This window comes from Ictidomys tridecemlineatus, chromosome 12 (genome assembly GCF_052094955.1).
Source record: "Ictidomys tridecemlineatus isolate mIctTri1 chromosome 12, mIctTri1.hap1, whole genome shotgun sequence".
In the NCBI taxonomy this organism is placed as follows: Eukaryota; Metazoa; Chordata; class Mammalia; order Rodentia; family Sciuridae; genus Ictidomys; species Ictidomys tridecemlineatus.
In genome coordinates, this window is record NC_135488.1 from 40,420,134 (window position 1) to 40,441,593 (window position 21,460).

General features: G+C 50.3%; 1 protein-coding gene across 2 annotated transcripts; it reads left to right on the forward strand.

Moving 5' to 3' along the window:
* Window positions 1-3,618: 3,618 nt before the first annotated feature.
* Window positions 3,619-20,638, forward strand: LOC144369279 (uncharacterized). 2 transcript variants are annotated; one of them, XM_078028629.1, is made up of 12 exons: window positions 3,619-3,754; window positions 8,589-8,776; window positions 9,682-9,887; window positions 10,124-10,329; window positions 11,399-11,513; window positions 12,884-12,999; window positions 13,165-13,395; window positions 14,479-14,593; window positions 16,896-16,996; window positions 17,163-17,279; window positions 18,254-18,368; window positions 20,264-20,638. In XM_078028629.1, the coding sequence occupies exons 1-12, from the start codon at window positions 3,713-3,715 to the stop codon at window positions 20,470-20,472; spliced, it is 1,761 nt and encodes a 586-aa protein (XP_077884755.1). In that variant the 5' UTR covers window positions 3,619-3,712; the 3' UTR covers window positions 20,473-20,638. The 2 variants fall into 2 exon arrangements, with proteins under 2 accessions (XP_077884755.1, XP_077884756.1); XM_078028630.1 differs by lacking the exon at window positions 17,163-17,279.
* Window positions 20,639-21,460: the final 822 nt, after the last annotated feature.

The window sequence follows — 21,460 nt, forward strand, 5'->3', positions numbered from 1 at the left end:
GGCCTGGGAGGACTCACTGGGAGGATGCCAGGGGGCTCATCAAAGGTCCGGGGAATTGCCACCAGTGCGGCCAAGGTCACTCCTAGATGGCAAAATGAAACCTGTGAGCCACGTTTTCTGTGACTCTCAGGAATCCCTTCCACACCTCTGTCCTTAAAACAGGGAAGAGTAATAATGTCACTCAGTCCCTTTGTAGTGCTGGGACCACAGTGGTCTTTAGAGGAGATCTCATGGCTGCCCTGGGTCACCCCCTGCTTCACATCCCCTTGGTGACCAGCGGTCTCTTCCCACCTGAATGCTGTCCAGACCCGACTCCTGTGGTGCAAGCCTTCCCCTCCACCCTCCACCAGTGCTCACCAGCTGCCCTGGGGCATGGGAGGCTGTGACCCAGGCTTGGGTAGGGCTTCCCCCTTAGCCAGAGCCGTCCTGAGAGCCCCAGGCTGCAGCCCCAGCCTGGAAGTGGCTGCCTGGAACAGAGCAGGAGGTTGCTCCCTGTGGCCCCTCTGGCCCCTCTCTTCCTCCTGTGGAAGGAGCATGTGAGGAATGGCTTGTCCTTAACCCTGTGCAGAAGCTTCCAAAGAAACCGCTTCAAAGCCCTGGAGCAGGGGAGGGTTTTGAAAGGTTTGTGGAGCCATCTGAGAAGAAATGGCAGAACTTCAGAGATGAACAAGAGAGCAGGAGTTCCAAGCCTCTTTCGATGGAGTTTCTAGCAAAACAGGATGTTGGTTGCAGGAGCCAGATGCAAGCCAGGCTCAGATGACCCCATGGAGTACCATCAGGCGACCAATGGCCACTTGAAAACTGTATCGTAAAAGAGCTTCCAGTCCTGAAGCGTAAACTATGCCAGGGGCCTCCAGGCTAAATGACAGAAGCAGGCACACAATGACACATGGCCTGTGACCTCACTCATGGAGAGTATAATACAGATGTACCATAGAAGTAGAAAACATTATTGTGACCAATATTTTCATAATGATGATTATTAGGATGGCCTTTCATGTTGGTTGTGATAATTGACAGCTGTCATTTTACAAATAATGTTGATCAAACGCTCCCTCTGGGCCATGCTCTAGGCCAGCCACTCTACCTGCCTTGCCTACCTGATCCTCACAGTGTCCCCAAGAAGCCAACACAACAAACCAGAAAGCACAATGTCCCTGCTAGCAAGTGCAGGACCTAAGTCTTGAACCCAGACACAGAGACCAACCAAATTCAATGAAATATTTACTGGAATATTGGTAGAAATCTAGGAGAAGAGGCTGTGGCCTAGAAATGGGGAGGGTTGGCTTCAATCCTCAAAACCCAAAGCTGTCAAGATGGTTCAATTGACCATCCACGTTAGAAACTACTCTCCAACGAAATATGCCCCAAACATTGTCAAAACAGAGGGACCGATTGGGAGGAAATGGCAACCCAGTAGAATAGGAGGCACGAGGAGAAACACAGATGAGCACTATGCACGGGAGGAGGTCACTGGAACACAGCTGGCAAGAAGATGAACACAGGCTCAAATGATGTGTTTTATTTATTTATTTTTTACCCAAATTAAGGATGTTGATAATATGTGCTGGGAGGGGATAGGAAGATAAGCTTTTTTCATACACTTTGGAGGCACATTTAACATTATCCATGAAACTTAAAAAATGCACGAATGCTATGCTCCCTACAACACAGAAATTCAGGTCTTGGGACGTGCCCTGGGAAGCTCCCAGAAGGAAGTTCATTTCAATGCCGTGTTAAATTATAAGACGTGTACAATGCAATGGCCATTGGCAGGAAGTCTGTGGCCACAGTGAATAAGGAGGCACGTGCTGACTGCAAGTTCTTAGGACCTGTGGGTGGAAAGAAGACCCTGGACCACATGTTTCAGCTGTGGGACACAGACACAGCCCTGAACATAGGCTGGTCCAGCGGCACTGTGCATCTCTCCAGATCCACACGGTGTGGAAACCGCAGCCATCACTTGGCTTTAGGGACAGTAGCTGAGGTGATTTTCTTTTCTGAGAGATAGGGGACCACGGGTGACTCCCTAATAGACAGATGACCAGAGCCACCTCTGGGGAGAGTCTGGGCCAGGAGGTGATGGGAGAAGAGGAATTCGATCATCTGTTTCCATTTTTCTGTGATTTGGTTCAAGTGGTAAAGCGGTGCTATTTATTAATTAATGGATCAAATAGGTTCATCATTGTTTTAGAGTACAATCAGGTGCCTTCAAACTTTAGGCTACATGGGCACATTTGAGAACGGTTCCAGCCATTCTCTCATCCTTTGGGTCATTCCCCTCCTATGTCCTGTGAGACATTTTCTATGTGAGGCTTTAAGAAGAAGAAGAAGAGAATATTCTGTAAAGAAAACCTTATGATCTGTGCATTATAAAATTGAATGGGTTCATTCAGAAATCAGAAGTTCTATTGAAAGCTCTTTGCATGAGGCAAATAAAACTTATTTTTAGGCATCCTGGTGAAGACAAGGTTTTATCTTTATGTCTCATGTCTGTGTTTTTCTTTTTATTTGTTAGAATGAAATCCATAGGTTGGCAGACCATTCTATCAGATGTGTACCTAGATGACATTTCAATTACCCACTTTTACATGGTAGACATTTTGTACATGAACACTGCCTGTCTGCAACTTTTTTTAAAACAGGACTGGGCTCAGGAGCCCAAATACCAATGTTAGCTGGAACATGTTCTCCAGTTTGGCCTATCTGTCAGTATTCCCTGAGGTCATCTGTTCCATGAGCTTCGTTACTCCTGCTCCCTCACCAGCTTTCATAGAAACCACATGCTGTCTATGAGTCAGAGACACCAATCTCACAACATAGCATTCTTTGAGTATCCAAAGTCCCACTTTTCACTTCGCCATGCCTGACATTGTCGGTAATATTTATCGGCAAATGTGAGATTTTCAAAGATCCAATTCTATGTGCTCCTTTCTCAAAGAGCCTTAGGCAGGGCTATAGCATACATAAATATGAAGGAAAGGCCTAGTTTTTAAAATGTCATCCATTGAATAGTTGACACATGTCTGAGATATTTTTTATTTTGGAGGAGGTATTATTTAATAGGGAATTCCAACAGCTACATGATAGTGAAATGAGAAGTCTTGCATCCATTTTATTCTTTGTGATGATTTTGATGAGTAAGGATAAGATACTTCCTTGTTCCAATGAAGATGTTGCCCACTTCTGTGAATGGATGCACCGTGTCACCCACTACTTGCATATCTGCATGTTGTGCTTGACATTACCATCGTACTCGGCAGGTGGCAGAAAGTCAATACTGAAGTTCAGCTCTGGTGTTCTAGCAGCTGTGCTGCAGATCCTTGGTGTGCCACCTTGTGCAATCCATGCTGCTCTGTTCATGTTCCTATTGACTTCCTGGTGATGAGCATCATGGTCTCCTGGTCTTGAGAATGGCCAAGCATTTCTCTGTGAATGTGGAAGGTGGGCATGTGGAAGGCTTCAGGGAGGAGGGATCATTGATCATGTACTCTAATCCATGTGCCTGTTTAATGACCTGTTTTTCTTCTTGGGTTTTAAGGGAGACACTGCCGTCAAACACTTCTGTGCAGCTGGGAATGCAGGCTTCTGCTTCACCTTGAAGGAAGCATTCATGAATCCTTTCCAGAAGACATGAGAAGAGAGAGTGAGCCTCTGGTAACATGCAGGTTCCTTGCATTGCCCATGGGCTAGAGGAGAGAAGAGTTGCTTCATGAGATTTGATCCCCTTTTTCCTGAAAAGTTCCACACGGAGGTGAGTCCCCAGCATGTTTAGACATCATTTCAGACATCTTTGTTGATGGAAATGAATCACACCCCCTGATGATGTGGAAGAGCTGAAGATGGGTTTGCTATGAATTTTCTATTTCATTTCTCAGGGCCTGAGTCAAGCCAGCCATTGTGCTGTCAGCGCATGAGCTGCTGGTCAAATGTGAGGAAGTGGTCTTGCTTTATGAAAACACCATCCTGAGTCAGTGAGCCAGAGGCAGCCTGCAGTCCCTGTTTTCCTGTAAAGGCAGATTGCTATGGATGGCCTCTGGCCTCATAATGCAGCCCTGCTCAGAGTAGGGGATTGAGGGTCCAGGCAGATCCCAGTTCCTTTTGACCTTTATTGCCATTGGGCCACCCCAGGGTCCTTGGACTCTACCTGGTCTTCTGGCCTGGGTCAGGGGATGTGAGGTTTGGAATCCCCCTCTGTGGCAGGATCCCAGGCCCCCCAGCCACTTGAGGGCAGCACATCCTTCCCTAATTGTGTTAGAGGGGGAGGATTCTCCCGCCCATCCTCATCCATGCTCATCCCTCATTTTGTAGCTTCGCACCTTAGGACCTTTATTCATTGACTTACGCTAAGATGAGTCAATCAGCAGTCTCCCAAGGGTTTACATTGTGGTAATTGACACCGAACATCTGTTTTGTAATTAAACCATTTTGGAGGACACAGTTGAGTGGCATTAAGCATGTTCATGTTGGTGTATAGGCGTCACCACCATGCATCTCCAGAAGTCACGTGGACATACTCTTGCCATCAATGCAGAATTCTAGTGCCCATGAGGCCCAGGAAAAGAACATTGTACTTTATCTTTTTATGAACCTGATAATTGAGAATCTGAGATAAGTGAAATCCTACAAAATTTGCCTTTCTCTGGACACGATCATTTTCAAGGGATGCAGTTCACCCCCACTCGTGGGCATATCAGGTCCACTGCTAACTCTGCGGGTGTTTCAATTGCACTCTCGGTGACAGTGGTGACTGTGTGCACATGAGCTGTGTTTCCAGCTGGGATCCCAGGATCTAGGGTCTTTGGTTCCACGCAGCCTATAGGTTGCCTGTTCCTCCAGGTGTCTGCAGGCCAGTGGCACGAAGGCCCTGGGCCTGGTGGTTTCTTTAGGTGAGTGCAATACGTGTCCACAGTGTCGTGGGACATGATGGACTATAAATAGAAGCAATGCCTGGATACTCCTGGGATCTCAGTAGGCTCAGCCTGTGTGCTGAGAATTGTTGTGACCTCCTAATTAATGGGTCCCCAGAATCCCAGAGAAAAGGGCAAGTCCAGAGCAGTGGAACCTCACTGTCTCTGAGAGAACTTTTGGGGTGGGGGGCCGGGATACATTGATGTGAGGACGCTGATGCAGAGTCACGTGCTCCGAATCCAGGTAGAGGTGCTCAGGAACAGCCTGGGCTGGCACGTGGGTTCCCCACCTGCACACCTATGGAACATCTTGGGGCTCTGATTAGCACAGCAGCCTGACCACGTGAGGGCATCTGCTGTCTCTGCGTACAGTGAGCTGGGTTTTCTTCACGTCCCTCAACAATTCCACATAACACCAGCTCTGAACCCAGAGTCCTGGGCCCTTAGTTGAGGCTCCATCAGCTCCCACCTCTCTCTACCTGACAGAGCCCTCCTGGCTCCCTCTGCACTCATTACATTGAAGATGAAACCCTGGAGGGTGGGACTTCCCGTCATCCAGAAGTTCCCAAACACATTCCACTGTTCCCGGAACTCAAATGGTTGGGGGGGCCACAAGCACCCTGGCATCCATGTGTGGGAACCATGGTAGTATAATCAAGAAACAGGAAGGAGAGGGGTTGGACTGATCAGTACAGATGGCAGGGCCTAGTACAGAGTGGAACGGAGAGTTCTCACCCGGGGTGATTGTTGTGATGTGCACAAATGCTCTGCTGGTGCTGGGGTGCCCGCATGGTTTCTGGGGTCTTGAAAGGCTACAGATGCCCACAGAGTGTTCTCAGATGCACAGTGGGAGGCCCGTTGCAATATGTACATGTGGAAGAAGTAGGAGACCCCCTTAGTGTGGAGGTGCCATCTAGAAGGCAGCCTCACTTCTCTGAAAAAGTTGATTGGAAAAAAAGGGTCCGTACCTGTGCCCAAAGGGCCATATATGCTCCTGGAAGTTGGTGGTGGAAATAGTTCTCCATCCATTAATCACTCCCTCACTCACTAATGTCCTTGTGTCCTTGAGAAAGGCTCTCCCTGTCCTGGTTTTCCTGAATAGAAATCCTCTTGCCTCTTGGGTGAATAGGGTTATGGGTTGTGCAGAGGGTGGTGGTTTACTGAGCATCTTAGAGACTGTCCTTTATGGAGCCTAATGATCCCAACTGGGGAATGAGGCCAGGGTCCTAACTGTGGTTAGTGTGAGGACACCATGGGTTCAGAGAGGGAAAGAAGGACAAGGGAATCTCAGATGTCCCTTCATGGCCCCTGGAGTTAGAGGACTTACCCCTTTGCACCTGGGATCAGGAGACCTCATTTCCTCGAGGACACGCACACTCAGACGTTCATCTTGAGTGTGGGTTCCTTTCTGGGGTCCAGGGCTGTTGTTAGCCACCAGGAATGACAGTGCTCTCCATGCTGAGTGGAGCCAGTTTTTGCCAGGAAAGAGCCCGTGGTCACGCCTTGTGCAAAGCTTCCCACGCCAGGGGCTCCTATCCCTACATTCCTGTCCTGAAAGGAAACCACTCAGAGGCAAGGTGGGTCCAACCACCTCCCATGTGTTCACTCATCACTGTGTTCCAGCATCACCCCAGTTCACAGTCCTGATGGGATTGGATGTGGCTCAGAATGTCACCTTCATGAGCTCTACCCTGCCACAGCTGCAGTTCTGCAGTGGGAGAAACTCAAAACCTCAAAACACATGCACATGAAAGAAAAGAGCAAGAGCCAGAGCCCAAACAGGGCCACACGTGGCAAGGACAGCTGGAGTGCCTAGGTTGGGACTCAGAATGATGTCAGTGGGGTGGCATTGCTGCTGACACCAGCATGATAACAGAGAGCCAGCCCTGCTCATTTTGCGGAGCAGTGTGTTGGGGAAGGCAGAAGAAATTGAGAGGCAGGATTGAGTTTGGCCCTAGGAGGAGGTTGGGTAAAAGGCCAGTGTGAGTTGGAGGGCCTGGGCAGATAGAGAGAGGCCAGGGCACACCCCAAAGCCTGGAGACTGCACTTGATGTCCAGGGTTGTGAAACACCACCTCCCCTCTTACTCACAACTGAGAGCAAGGGGCATTGATGAGTTCAGTTTGTGTGTGGCTGCATCCAAGGTGGCTTGGCTAGGCACCTCTGTTTCCTTGACTCAGGAGGCTGGGAGTCCAGGCTCCACTGAGGCTGGGCTGGAAGGATTGGACTCTGAGTTTATGCCTGTGTTCCTGGTAGGATCCATGTTGGCTGAGCCTCAGTGTTTTTGCAATGAGAGGATGGGTGACTGTCATGTCTTTATCCCAGGACACACTTGCTAAATGGATTTGTTTGCTCTGGGGAGGAAAGAGAGAGAGGGGAGTGGTGCTGGAGACAGGGATGCAGACAGGGGTCATGGACTTGGCATAACTCAGTCTTGGAGGTGATATCCCATCACCTGTACCCACTTCAATTCCCATGAATCCAGAGGCTGAGCCCCCTTGAGGTGAGGGGTGAACCGGTTCTGGGCAGCAGGATGCTGTGGTACCTCGGAGTCTCTGTGAGACCCCAACACTAGACACACTTGGCCCTTTTGAAATCTTAGGAGTAGCCTTGGGAAGTTGTATGGCAGAGGGGAGCAGCCTCTGCATCTCAGTCCCCTCCAACTTGCCATGGTGTAGAGAGGGAACTGCAGCCACGATGGGACGGACATTGGCCACGTCCCTGTGTGGGACACAGGCCTGATTGAGTTGGCGTGCATTCTTTGTCTCTGCCCTTCTTGTGATTGTCCCATCTCTACATTTGTGCTTTAGCCACCTGTGAGTCCCATCTCTGGTTTCAGAGAGAATAGAGGGTGTTATGGGCCAATAGACACAATAAACCCTAGAGATTAGATGCTACCCTACTTTCCAGAAAAGACTGGGCACACCATGAGTTGCACAATGATGGGACCAGGGTCCAAAAGCTGCTGAGAGGGAAGGACTGGTTGTGAATGCATTTTTGAAGGCTCCAAGCTGGAACTCTAGTGGCACCAAGCAGGGCAGATGCTGGTGTGGATGTTTGGGTAGTTGTTGGTGAACACCTGCGCACCTGAGATGTTTAGGCATGGAGAAGAAATCAGCAGCTCATAGGGCTTTTGAAAGTGGTCTTATGTGAAAAGAGGCTCAGGTATGGGCACAGGAAATGACATCATTGCCTTGACAATGGATCAAACAGAACATGGAACCCTGGTATCCAGGCACCCACTTAACTGACCAAGCCATCCGAGCTCATTTGGTTGGAGAAACTGGAGGGAGAAGGATGTTCTCCTGTGGTTGCAAACAATGCCGAGCCTCAGGCTCCCAGGAATCTCAGGGGGGCCAACTAGCCCTTTTGTGGATGCACTGGGTGAGGCTTCATCTTAGACGCCAGAGCCTCTGGCGATTGTCGCAGAGGAGCTCAAGAGTAACAGTGAGTAGCACAGGGCAGGTGAGCCCAGCAGGCCCTCTAATCTGATCCCTGATGAATGGCCCAGGACTCCTATTCTGACTGTGTGTGTGTGTGTGTGTGTGTGTGTGTGTGTGTGTGTGTTTGTACTGATGGGAACTGTCCCATTCTGCTTTGACTCTAGTGTATTGGCACAAGTCATTTTTCTGTTTGTCACCATTTCCATTTTAAACCAACATTCTTGGTCCCAACCCAGGGTGAAAATGATGAGAACACGGAGGAGCCCTTCAGGGTACAGAGCCTTGAACCTTACAGGCAGGACCAGCTTAGGAATGAGCTCCTGCCTGTCATTTGTGGGAGGAACCTACATTTCAGCAGCAACATGGGGTTAATCTCCTGGGATTCCATCCCCACCCAGCAGGTGCTGGATCTCTTGTTCCCAAGGTAAGCACCAGACCACCAAGCCCAAGTGTGTAGCCCCCTCATGCCTGGGTCTTGGGGCTGCCATGTACCTCTCAGGGACCCAAAGGTTTGTGATACCTAATGACATAGAGGACCACACTCATAGTGGAATGTCAGTCCCAAATGGGACGAGTCCTGGAGGTGCCTGCCACAGCCTTGCAAGGGGAGTGAACTCCGCTCTCAGGCAGAGAAAGCATCCTGACTCCAGCTGATCCACAGAGGTCCGTGGAGCAGTCCCCACACACTGGGCACCACTGGTGTGATATTGGCTTTGTGAAGAATGTAGATCTCTGCCAGAGGTGTCTCAAAACTCAGGCCTTGGGAAAAGCACTTTTGGGTTAATAAAGACATGTTAATTTCCATAGTGGGACAGAGCATCCTAGCTGGGACATAGCTGGACAGGGGCTTTGGACATGGCGGCTCCCACACCCAGAGATATGTGGGAATCAGCCGTTTGGGCTCATTCACTGATGAACATGGAGAAAGCACCCACTGTGTGAAGACACGTTTCCAGTCACGTTTCATAATTCATTGAAAAATAGGGTGCAAATGACTGCCATTTTGTCCCTTTTCATGGGGGTCAGCCTCAAACCGCAGGTGCCATGAGTACATATCCTACATGTGACTGCATCCCTGACTCCATGGGGCATAAGTGCACGTTGTCCTCTTCAGTGACTATGGTGGACCCCTGGACCAACTTCAACATGGAATGGGCTTGGGGTCAAGAGGGTGGGCTCCTGTTTCCAGAATAGGGACCTGCAAGGTGATTTGACTTGGGAAGGCTGAGGAAAGACTGCTCTCCCCAGTGTAGGGTCAGAGGTTTTCTCTGGAGGCCGTGGTGAAGGCAAGGCCAGGGTTTTGCTGACTCCACACCTTCCTCCCCACAGTGCCTCACCTTCCTTCCTGGGGACCTGGGTGAACCTCTACTCCGAGGCTTCCCATCAGCCTCCAGGCTTTCTGAGTCTGCAGCAGCTGCTATCCATGTGGCTCCTGCTGGGAGGCTTGAACCTGGAACACCAAGCACACCACCTCCTGGCCGCAATTGAAGATGGCAAATCAAGCCAGGCAAAGCCTGAGAGCCAGGTGGACTGTGGTGAGTACCTAAGGGTATATGAGGAAAGGTCCGACTCTTGTCCCACTGCAGGGAGTCTGTATGCCTGGTGTTGGGCTGGAAATTAGGACAAGCCTTTGTCCATTCAGGAAGTGACCCCAGTCTGCAAAGAGGTCCTGTGTGGGCCAAGGGCCTGAGTTCTTCCTGGCAGCAGAGTTATTGTCTGTCTGTGGGAAGGTCAGGGCAAGGCAGTCATGTTGGCATCTTTTCTCCTCTAGCTACAAGCTCAGTTCCTGTCACGGCTCCTAAGCCAACCCCAGAGCCAGAGCCTTCTCCCAGGGAAGGGGCAGAGCCAGAGTCCAGGACATCAGGGGTCTCTACTCGGTCTTCCCCAAGGCCCCAATATAACAAGCGGATGAGAGGCAGGTGCCTCATTCACGTCTACCTGGAAAAGGAAAGGACAACACAGTATAGGAGCATCCTGGTGAGTCTTCGAGCAGGGGAGTCTCCTGGGAGCCCACAGTGGGGAAGACCGAGTCCACAGCAAACACTTTGGACTAGGCCTGTCTTCTTGAACTGGAGCTTCTGGAAGGTCAGGAAGGAGAGCAGAAAGTGAGCAAGAGAGAGGCGGGAGAGCAGCAGCATGCCAGGTCTGGGTGCAAATGGGCCTGCGTGTTTTGGGGTGTGCAGGTCAGAAGTGCAGGAGTGCTGGGTTCAGAGGAGGTCAGAGAAATATCGAGGGTACAGGCCATCCTCTACTGACCTTGGTATTGAGGAGGAGTATATTGAACCGTGGAGGTTGAAGCACAGGAGTTGGCAGTCATTTTCTTGTGTGTGGGAGGGGATATGTTGCTGGTTGAAGGGAAGGGAGCCATTGTAGAATGATTAGGGTGGGTAGGTGTGGGTCACAGAGAACTGGGGGCCTTGGAGGGGCCCATTAGTGTCCTAGTTTGCATGTATGTGAATAGAGATTTAGCGGCTCTCTCTGCAGAATTTTCCTGGGTGTGGAGTATCCATCATGAGACTCTGGTGTCCACTTCCAGGGGAGCTATGTTGAACCACTGCACCTGCTGGGTCCGAACCTCCTGACACCCTAGCAAGCACTGACACTCTCGAGCCCAGCAGCTTCCATGCCTATCATTAAAGAGTCCTAGTGTGTGTTGTGCCCTGGCTGTCAGGACCAAAGCAACTAGGGTTTGTGCCTGGTCCATACAAAAATGCAGCTGCATCCCAGACCAGAGCAGGGATATGGAAGACCACTGGACCATTCCTCCCATCTTGATGGGACTAGAGTGTGTCTGTACAAAGCCTTTTGGTCCTTATTCCCTTGTCCCTGTAGGGCATAGCAGGTTGAAGCAAACTCTTGTACCAAGATTGGACTAGAGGCTCATAGGAAGACCCCCACATGATCACATGAAGGCCTCAGGTAGCAGGGTATCAAGATGGTGCCCTTGTGTTGAGAGCTCACTTGTCTCTGATTGTCCTTGAGCACTGTCCTCTGGGTAGCTACTCCCAAATTCCCTCTCTGATGAGCTTTCTCCAACCCTGCTCAGGTGACCTGCCAGGACAGGGCTCCAGTCATCATCCGCAGGGCCTTAGATGCATTCTTGCTCCAGCAGGAAAACCCAGAAAACTACGAGCTTCTGCAAATTCTCTTGAACCATCAGAGTAAGTGGAACCATCAGAGGGTAGGGAGCAGTGAGTCACAGTGGGCTCACGATACCTGGGAGCCAAAACACAGTGTGCATTGACCCAATGCCCAGGAAGAGTATTGTGGGACTTGTGCACAAAACAAAGTGTAATGATGGGGCATAAATCTGCAGGTTCTTCATGTTCCCCAGGGGCTGTGGACCTGCCTAACATGTGTTCTTTCCTTGGCCTGAGGAGGCATTGCAAAGCTATTATCCACAAGGGGCCAAGAAGAGAGGCTTCTTTGTCTTGTGTCAAAGAAGACAGACAACCACAGGGTGCCTACTTTGGCGACCTTTCCTGACCTAGTTGAGTACATGAGAAAAGCAGTTCAATGAAGAATCATTTCTGGTTTCCAATCTTTCTATTCATTGCAAACTGAGTCCACTTAGGACCAGAGGCCATTTCTAGAGAGAAGAGTGTGGTAGAATAGAACCCTTCACAGCTTGTAAACTCTTCTTGGAGAGAGAGAGAGGGAGAGAGAGAGAGAGAGAGAGAGAGAGAGAGAGAGAGAGAGAGAGAGAGAGGGAGAAGAAGAAGAAGAAAGAGGAGGAGGAGGAGGAAGACGAGGAGGAGGAGGACAAGGATGAGGAGGACGAGGAGAAGAAGGACATGGAGGAGGAGAAGGAGGAGTAGAAAAATGAAAATAAGTTGAAGGAGGAGACCATGAATAAGAAGGTCAAGATGACTTTAAGAAGAAGCATGAGGAGAAGATGAAGAAGAACAAGAACAAGAAGGAGAAACACAAGCCGAACAAGAAGTATAACAATAAATTGATTAAAAATGTGAATGAGAATTATACTCATGAGGAGAAAATGCAGAAGTGGGGAACTCAAGAGAAATATATATCTCTGGATGGCACAGCCCTGCTGTGGACATCCTCCACCTACGCTCAACACACCTCCAAACCATACCCCTCCAATTAGTGTAGCCCTGTATGAGTGGATGAATCCACTGGCAAGGTGGAGGCACCCACCATCAAGTGCTTTTCCCCAAACCCACCTGTGATCATTGCTGCAGTGGGGAGAAAACCTTGAACACATGAGTCTTGGGGGACCAATCTAGATACAAAGTGTAGCTGTTTGTCTTTGGTGGGTCCAGCATGAACTAAGAGGGTCTGGGGTACAAGGGGCTATTTCCTTGAAAGGTGTTCCTGTAGGGGACCTCCTGTGCATAGAGGGTCCTCAGGGAGGAATCAGTGGGGAGTCTTTGGTGCAACAGTAGCTGGATTCGGAGGCTCTCAGGTCTGTGTGTGAGACCTGAGCTGGCAGAGGCTCTCAGTTGTGGGGGATGTTGGGTAGTGTATTCCTTGAGTGTCACCTACCACGCCTCTGCCCCTGCCTCTCCAGAGCTGAGGATCCCTGCAGATGGAAACGTATATTACGCCCTGGATGGCAGAGTGGATTATAACTTTCTTCTTCGGGAAACAGCTGCCAGCAAGTTGTTTAAAGTCAAGCCAAAGGAGGTAAACAGCCACCTTCTTCAGTCTTTACTCCTGGTGCCACTCCACATCCTCCAAGGGGACAAGAACCTCAGGTTCTGGATGGATGTTGTAGAATGCCCACAGAGCCAATGCCAGGCTGGGTGGGGTGCAGGTGCTGGGCTTTGCTGATGTTTTCATCCCCCACAGTTCTTGGAGCCTTCTGTGGCAGTGGCATCCAGGATCCCAGCAGCTGTGAGCAGCAGCTCTGCGGTGGCTGCAGGACCATTGCCCCAGGCCACCCAAACCAATGAGTGGTGCATGAGAAAAGTCACCAGTAGCAGCTCCTCACTGCTTCACTCCAGCGAGCAGGTGGAAGACAGCCGCTTTGTCCACGTCCTCCTAGAGGGACAGAGCCTGAGGGAGACAAAGCGCATCCTGGTAAGCCCGACAGCAGGGCTGCCTCCTGGGTGTCCACACAGTGGAAGGCAGGAGACACAGCTAACCCTGGGGCTGTGGTGGGAAATTAAGAAGAGAGAGGTCAGTCTTAAGGGCTTGACCTTAGAGGGGAGAGCCTCAGCATGCCCAGCTGCAGCGGTGAGTGGGCCTGTGTATTGTGGGTTTGGCAGGCCAGAAGTGCAGACGAAAGTGCTGTGGACAGATGAAGGCAGAGATATGTCCAGGGTGCAGGCTGCAGTGCCTAGAACTTGGTATTCTGAATGAGTGAGGTTGGAGCAGAGGAACTGGCAGTGACTTGTCACACGTGTAGGAGGGGGTGTGTTCCTGGTGGCAGGAAAGAGAACCTCCTTAGCATGACTAGGTGTGGAAATGTGGGGTCGGGATCACCTGGGGGGTCATGCCACAGCTTCGGAATGTCAGTCTTTGCATGTATGTAAATACAGAACTAAAGGGGTTCTTGGCAGAATTTCTATGGATGTGCAGTAGACACGCTAATGCTGCAGGTGTCCAGCTGCAGAGGAGACATGTTCAGTGACTGCCAGTGCTGAGTCAAGTACATCATTAGAACCAGACCCGCACCGAGCTTCCAGAGCCCAGGGCCTCTCCAGGCTATCATGAAGCACTCAAGTGCACACTCTTGTATCTGAGTCTGTTTTGTGTAGTGGCAGTCAGGACCGAAATTTTCAGTGCATCTGCCTCTTCCACCCACAAAGGCAGCCTGCATCCCAGAGCACACTTGGTGCACAGATCCCTGGCCCATTGCTGTCATCTCAGTGAGATGAGAGTGTGTCTGCGCATAGGCAGTTTGGTCCTTTGACCTGAGTGGAATGTGGCTCCCCAGGGAGAGGGGAGATGGCAGGTACAGGCAGATATTTGTACCAGGATTGTTCTAGTAGCACGTTGCAAGAACCCAGGCGGTATATGGAGGACACACTCAGGTAGCAGGATAACAAGATTGTGCCCTTGTATATGTAGCTGAGATTTCTCCTGAATGTTTGACCACAGTCTTCTGGGTAGCTCCTCTAAAATCCATTCTCTGATGACATTTGTCCCACCCTGATCTAGGTGACGTGTCAGGAGAGGGTGACAAGCCTCATCCGCAGGGCCTTGGACCAAAATTTGTTGCAGCATGAGGATGTGGACAACTTTGAGCTGCTGAGAATGATGTCTCTGCATGACAGTAAGTAGGACAATCAGACAGTGGGGAGACATGATCCACAGTGGGCTCAGGATAACTCACAGCCAAGAGAAAGTGGGCCTTGGCCCTAAAATAGCCAGAGTGTGGTGGGCCTGGTGCAGGAAACCAAGTGCAGTGATGGGCGTGTCCAATGTGGAGGTGTATTGTGCAGCCCCAGGGGGCTGCTGGACCTCCCTAAACGTGTTCTCCCCTGGACCTGGTCTGGCAATGCAAAGCTAATATCGATGAGGGCAAGGCAGAGAGAGGCTCAATCCATCATCAGTTTGGTTTATGGCTCACTGATAAGGATGCCTTCAAATGAAGAGGAGCAGAGCATGGGTCCTGATTGGATCAGCATTGCTATGGACGGAAGCCGCACAGGTCCCAATCCATGGCCAGGATATGAGAAGTCCTGCCTACTCAAGAATGTCAGGATTGCAGCAACTGGGAACAGCACTCAGTGAAGAGGAAGTCAAGGCCAGGGGACAGCCTGTTTGGGTTCTTTTTGGAACAATTCCAAGTCCTCTGTGCCTGGGTGCCCATCTCCTGAAGATATCAGAATGGCCAGGTTATTATTCCTTCCAGCAACAAAGAAGGGCATCTGAAGAACAGAGGCCACAATGCTGAGCTGTCCACAATGCCAGTGCTCTTTCCTTTCTTGTGAGCCCGACACTCCTAGCCTCCACCATCCCAGCCTGTCCACAGTAGAACCCACCCTCTGTCGGGCACGTAAGTGAGTTTTCCCATTTTCACACACCGCCTCATTTGAGTTGGCTCTGTCTCACACATGAGGAAGACTGAGGTGCAAGGAGCTGGGCAAGGGGCAATGTCTGCGAATCTCAGGGACTTGGGAGGCAGTGCAGGGGGATGGGGATTTCCAAACAGTCTCAGAAACTTAGGGAGACCCTGTACCCAAGTCAAAAGGCCTGGGAATGGTCTCAGTGCTTAAGTGCCTCTGGCTTTATCCCTAGTAAAAAAATAAGCCAGTCAAAAGGAATTACCAAACCGAGAATCTACAAAGGTGATTTCAGAAACAGATTTTCAACCCAAGCATCAGTTGAGAGCAGGCTCCAGACCAGGGGAGGTTTGTGTGTAACAGACGTCAAAAGGGAGGACTACGGGGGGCCTGGAACCCATTAGGTGTGATGGCATCTATGCCTTATGGCAGGAGGGTGGCAGTGATGCTGGCCCTCTCCTAGATTTTGGAAACCTTGTTTTCATTGGGGAAGCTTTATGGAGGTGGAATCTATTTTAGCAATCCTGGTCCAGATGAGGTGCTGACTACCACAGGTAGAAGCCTATCCAGAATGCGGTGTCTGTTATTCAGTCTTTCCTGACTGTGACAATGACAAAGAAAGGAAGTCACTTGTCTTCGGTCTTGGTTTCACTCCTGGCCATTGATTGAGAACTGATTTCATCTTGGACTACTGAACGGAGGCTGCATCTGGGCAGAAGAGTGTGATAGATTTGAACTCCTCAGGACGCCCCACCATTGCCAGAGAAAGAAGGAGAAGGAGGAGGAGGAGAAAGAGACACTCCTGAGTGGGGAGAGGATCACACGATAAAGAGCAGGAGGCAGAAGAAGAAAAAGAAGGAGGTGAACAGAAGGAAGGGTGGAGGGAGATACACAAGAAGAAGAACAAGAAGGAATCATGTAAGAACAGGAAAAAGACCCAGAAAGAACTACAAGAAGATGCAGGACAGAAAGAAGAGCCAGAAGTAGAACAAGAACCAGAATAAAAGTACCAAGAAGACAGCTCATGATGAGAAACAAGGGGAAGGAGAGCGATGCTAGAAAACAATAGAGTTCTCCAGGGCACCACCCTGCTCAAGTCCTCCCATGTCCATGCCCAACACACCTCTGATGGATACCACCTCCCCTCGGTGTATTCATCCATGAGTGGATTCATCCAGGGCAAGGGGATGAATTCGCCCACCATCCAACGCTTCCCTGAATGCCCATGTGTGAGCATGGCTGCCCTGGGGAGAAAGGCCTAAGCACAGGAGCCTTTGCCAATCCTGATGCAGAGCCTAGCAGTGTCCCTTTGGCAGATCCAACCTGCACTGAGAAGTTCTGGGCCCAAGGTGCTGTTTCCATTGCCAGGTGCTCTTTTGGTTTAGAATCCTGTACATCATCTTCTCCAGGGAAGAATCACTAAGGGAGTCTTTGGTGGCACTGTAGCTGGATAGGAGGGCTCTCAATTCTGGTGCAGGCTCGCCCTGGCGGAGACTCTCAGGGGTTGTGGGTGTTTTGTGGTCTAATCCTTGAGTGCCACCTAACAATTCTCTCCACTTTGCTCTGCAGAAATCAAGGTCCCTGACCACTCACTGATGTATCTGTCCATGAATCCACAAATCAAATATTATTTCATCGTGAGGAAACGCCGCGAGGTCAAGGGAAAGGAGGTAAACACCTACCTTATTCAAGCTGTACTTGTGCTGCCATTCCACTGCCACCTGGGGAAATAAGAAGCCTGAGCACCTGGACATATGTGCTAGAAGCCCATAGAGCCAACTGACAGGCTGGGGTGGCTTTCTGTTTCTGGGTTTGCTGATGTTCCATCCCCCACAGTTCTCAGAATCAACCTGCAAGTCCTCCAGGCCGCTTTCCCACAAGCAGGTGGGAGACACCTGCTTAATTCGTGTCCACATAGAAACACAAAGCCCAAAGATGGCCAAGACTGTTTTGGTAAGCCTGGGAGCAGGGGTGTCCCCTGGTGCTTACACCTGGGTGGGGAGCAGACACTGGTCCAATACCATGAACTACTCATGCCCTCTTGAATTTGGAGCTTCTGCATGATCAGGAGGATAGATGGGAATCAAGAAGGAAGAGGTCAGTGTGAAGGGCTGGAGCTGAGATGAGGGAGAGCAGCAGCTTGTCCACCGCCATGTCTGAGGGAGTCTGTGTGTCAGGTGGCAGCATGCAGTCCAGAAGGGCAGAGGCAGGTATGGGTGACAGATGAGAACAGGCCAGGACCTAGGTTGCAGGTTCCTCTGTATGGGATGCTGGCCTCTATGGAGCAGGACACCAGTATGAGGTTCTGCATGTTCCTTGAACAAGGAGCTGAGAGGGTCTCTCTGCAGAGTCAGTATGGATGTGGAGCAAGCACACTAAATGTCCAGGTAACCCAATGTTTACCCTTGGCAGAACAGGTGCCCTCGTACACCCCAGCCAGCACTGAGCCTCTGGAGGCCAGGAGCTCTCATGGCTATCTTTCGTCACTCCTGTGTGTGGTCACGTTCCTGGGTCTGATTTGGGCCCTGGCAATCCAGACCAAAGCCTCTAGGTTTTGTGCCTAGGCCATTCCCAATGCCGCCTGCATCCTCGGGCAGACCTAGGATCTTGGAGGCTATTGTCCCATTCCTCCCAACTTGTGGGATGAGATTGCATCTGTATGCAGGTAGTGGGGTCCTTTCACTTGGAGAGGAGTGCAGCTCCACAAAGAGCAATGGCAGGTCCAGGAAGTCCTATGTACAAGGATTGGGCTAGTAGCCTATGGGAAGACCCCACGCGATGAGCAGGAGGTCAGCCTCAGGGAGTAGGGTCATGGATGTTGCCCTTGTATTTAGAGTGGAGGTGCCTCCAGAATGCCCCTGCCCACTGTCCTTGAGTAGTCACTTCAAGGCCCATTTCCTGAAGGCCTGTCTCCCATGCTGCTCCAGGTGACCTGCCACGATCGGGCTCCTGTCGTCATCCGCAGGGCCCTCGAGCTACACTTGCTTACTCAGGAGAAGCCGGAGGAATATGAGCTGGGCCAAATCATCTCTCACCGTCAGAGTAAGTGGGACAATCAGATGACAGAGAGCAAGGGTCAGGATGTGGACTCAGGTCAACTCTTAGCACCAAAGAGTAGTCTCTGACCCCCAAGAACACTCCAACAGGGTGTGTTGGGCTCGTGCACAAATCCAACTGAACTTCTGCTGGTGTAAGCTCTCCAGGTGTTTTGGTATACCCCAGTGGCTAGTGCGGCTCCCCACCAGGTGCCCTGCCCAGGACATGAAGACGCATGCAAAGCTGACATCATTGATGAGTGAGGAGGAAAGCCTCTTTCCAGGAGCAGTATGGTTCTGTGGTCTGAGATAGGAGTGGTTTCAGAGGAACATGGGAATGCATGGGCTAAAGATGGAACTGGCATTTTGTGGACTGAAGCAGTAGGATTGAAAGCCTTCTGTGTGACCAGAAAACCACTGCCTGGGCAGAGCATTGCCAAGATTCTAGCAAGCAGTAACAGGATGAAATTGGGAAGAAAACACAGCCTGGGAGACAGCTTGAATCATCTGTTTTTGCATAAATTCCATGGTCTTCCGCACCTGAGTCCACTAGCCAAGGAGTGATCCCAATAGCCAGGTTATGATCCCTAACTAGAGTCAGATGAGGGCTTCCTGAGCACGTAGCCACAGAGCTCATCTGATAATAATGTCAGCGCTTTTTCATTGGTTGGTTGGTTGGCTTTTGTGAGCCAAACACCTCAGCAGCCATTATCCCAGCCTATGTACGCTGAAGACCACCATCCCAATGAGTTCTAGGATCACTTGTCTCCTATCTTAACCTTCTGTTAGGTTAGTAGAGTCTATGGAAGAGGAAGTCTGTCTGAGGCCTTGGTAGCCTAAGAAATTCATAGCAGAGATCCCCACATCCAACCCAGAAGGGATGGAGAACAGGCTCTAGGTTAGAGGAGGGCAACAGGAAAGAGATGTTCAGAGGAAGGAGAAGCTGGCTGTTGTATTCCCCCACTCGGGGTCATGGCACCACTGGGCCATACACCATGTCAGAGGGAAGCAGTCCCTTTGCTGGTCTTTGGAATCATTGTTCTCAGGAGGGCAGCATTTGGAATGTGGCCTCCATTCTCAGAAGCCTGGTTCACATGGAAGCAGGCTCCACCAACGCAGAAGCGTGGCTCTAATGTGGTATCCGTGCTGGTCAGCCTGTCCTCACCGTGGCCATACTTGAGGAATCCTAGGCCTTTTCTCTGGGTTTCACAACTTTCTCTTTGGTTGTGCACTGAGGCTGTCCATAAAGCTCTAGTGTGTGGCAGTGGAGAGCTCCTCAGCCCTTGCCACAAAGGCATAGACTGGGAGAGAGAGAACAAGGCTGAGAGAGAGGGAGAGAGAGAAAGACGGAGAGGAGAAGGAGGACCTCTACTTGGAGAATGAGGATTCAGTGGAGCCAACAGGGACAAGGTACTGGTGCCCAGGGCGCACTCCTGTTTACGTCTTCCACCAAGCATGCTCAACCTTTCTTCCAGTCCCTCCCACCTCCCAGTAGTGTATTCATCTTGAATGAGAATTGCATGTTGACATCAGAGCACTCACCATCCAATGCTTCCTTCCATACCCACCTGTGAAGATGGCTCATGTGGGGTCTGAATCTTCGGCACTTTTGTGGGAGATTTCAGATGCAAACCCTAGTGGTGTGCTTTGGCAGATGCAAGAGGACCTGGGATGTTTTGGAGTCCAAAGCCTTTGGTAGGAACAGACATTAGGTCTGTTGAAGTGCTCTGCCTAGTTCTTCCTCAGGGAGGACTGTGGAGGCTGTCTTGTTGGTATTGGTACTGAATTGGAGAGCTCTCAGGTGTGTGGCTCAGTTCGTTTCTGGCACAGGCTCTCAGATGTTGGGGTGTCCCAGGGAGCACCTCCTGAGCCACCTTATTTTGTACACCCCTCTCTCCCCAGAGCTGAGGATTCCAGCGCAGGCCAACGTATTTTACGCAAAGAACCCTCACACGAAACCCAACTTCGTGCTGAGGAAAAGGAGCCTCTCCCAAAAGAATGATGAGTGGATCCAGCCTCAACCTCCCTCTCGTCCTGCAAAGAAGAAGGCTGCAGCCCTCCTGAGGATGCTTGCAAAACCATTCTGCTGCTGTGTGCCTGGGCGGGGCTGAGGCAGCCCAGGAATATTTACATTGATTACTATTTGCTTCAAAGTTTGAATCTATAGTTTGCCATTGTCTTTGACCTTGTTTAGTAACACAGTTGTTACTCTATCCTGTATTTGTTGTTCCCATTAATATATTATTATTTTAAACTATATATGTTTTTGTTACCTGATCTACTGTGATGATTTGTTACCTGATCTACTGTGATGGTTTTTGATCAAAATTGTGCATTTGATGATAATGAATGCCATGCATTTAGGAACCTGTAGACTCTAGACAATGAATGAATGTCTACTGTTACATGGACTGGTCTGCAGAGTCCTGTAGCATTTAAGCTTGTGTGAGGGCTTCATAGGGCTTGCAAAAAGTCCGGGTCAGATGGTCCTGCATGAAGCTTAGCTCCTAGTGGTCTCCTCTACAGCATAAGGGCCAAGGAGAAACCCACTTCCACACAGAAGATGGGAAGCTACCTTATGAAGGTGATCGTAGGTGTGGGACCCTCTTGCTAGGACCCTTTTTCTATTGGGCCAAAACTGTGCTCTGAATGTGATTGCTGAGAAGAGCTTGGAATTTCCTGATTGAAACAGTTCATGCAAGCTGCTTCCACTTGCAGGAACAAAGTGTGTTCTCGTTGAGCACTTTGGGGTGTCCCAGGTTGCACTAGAGTGTGTCAGAAGCACTTGTAATGATTGGCATTCACGGTTTCACATTGAAGCCTCTGTGCCATCTCTCAACCACTGATGGCTGCAAGTGGGTACCCTGCCTTTCAATGAGTTTTCTGAAAAAGTAGGAGTTTTGAAGAACTGATCTTCTCAGCATTCCCCTTGCCTCCCCAAGTTGGGTGATGTCAATTATACAGGCTTCCTTGGGAGCACACATTTTATATTGAGCTGGAATTGGACTCTGGATGCGATTGCTGAAAATAGCTGGGGAATGGGAGAATGGAAGCTGTTTGCTGCAAGCAGTTTCAATTTGCTTTGTTGATTAACTTTGT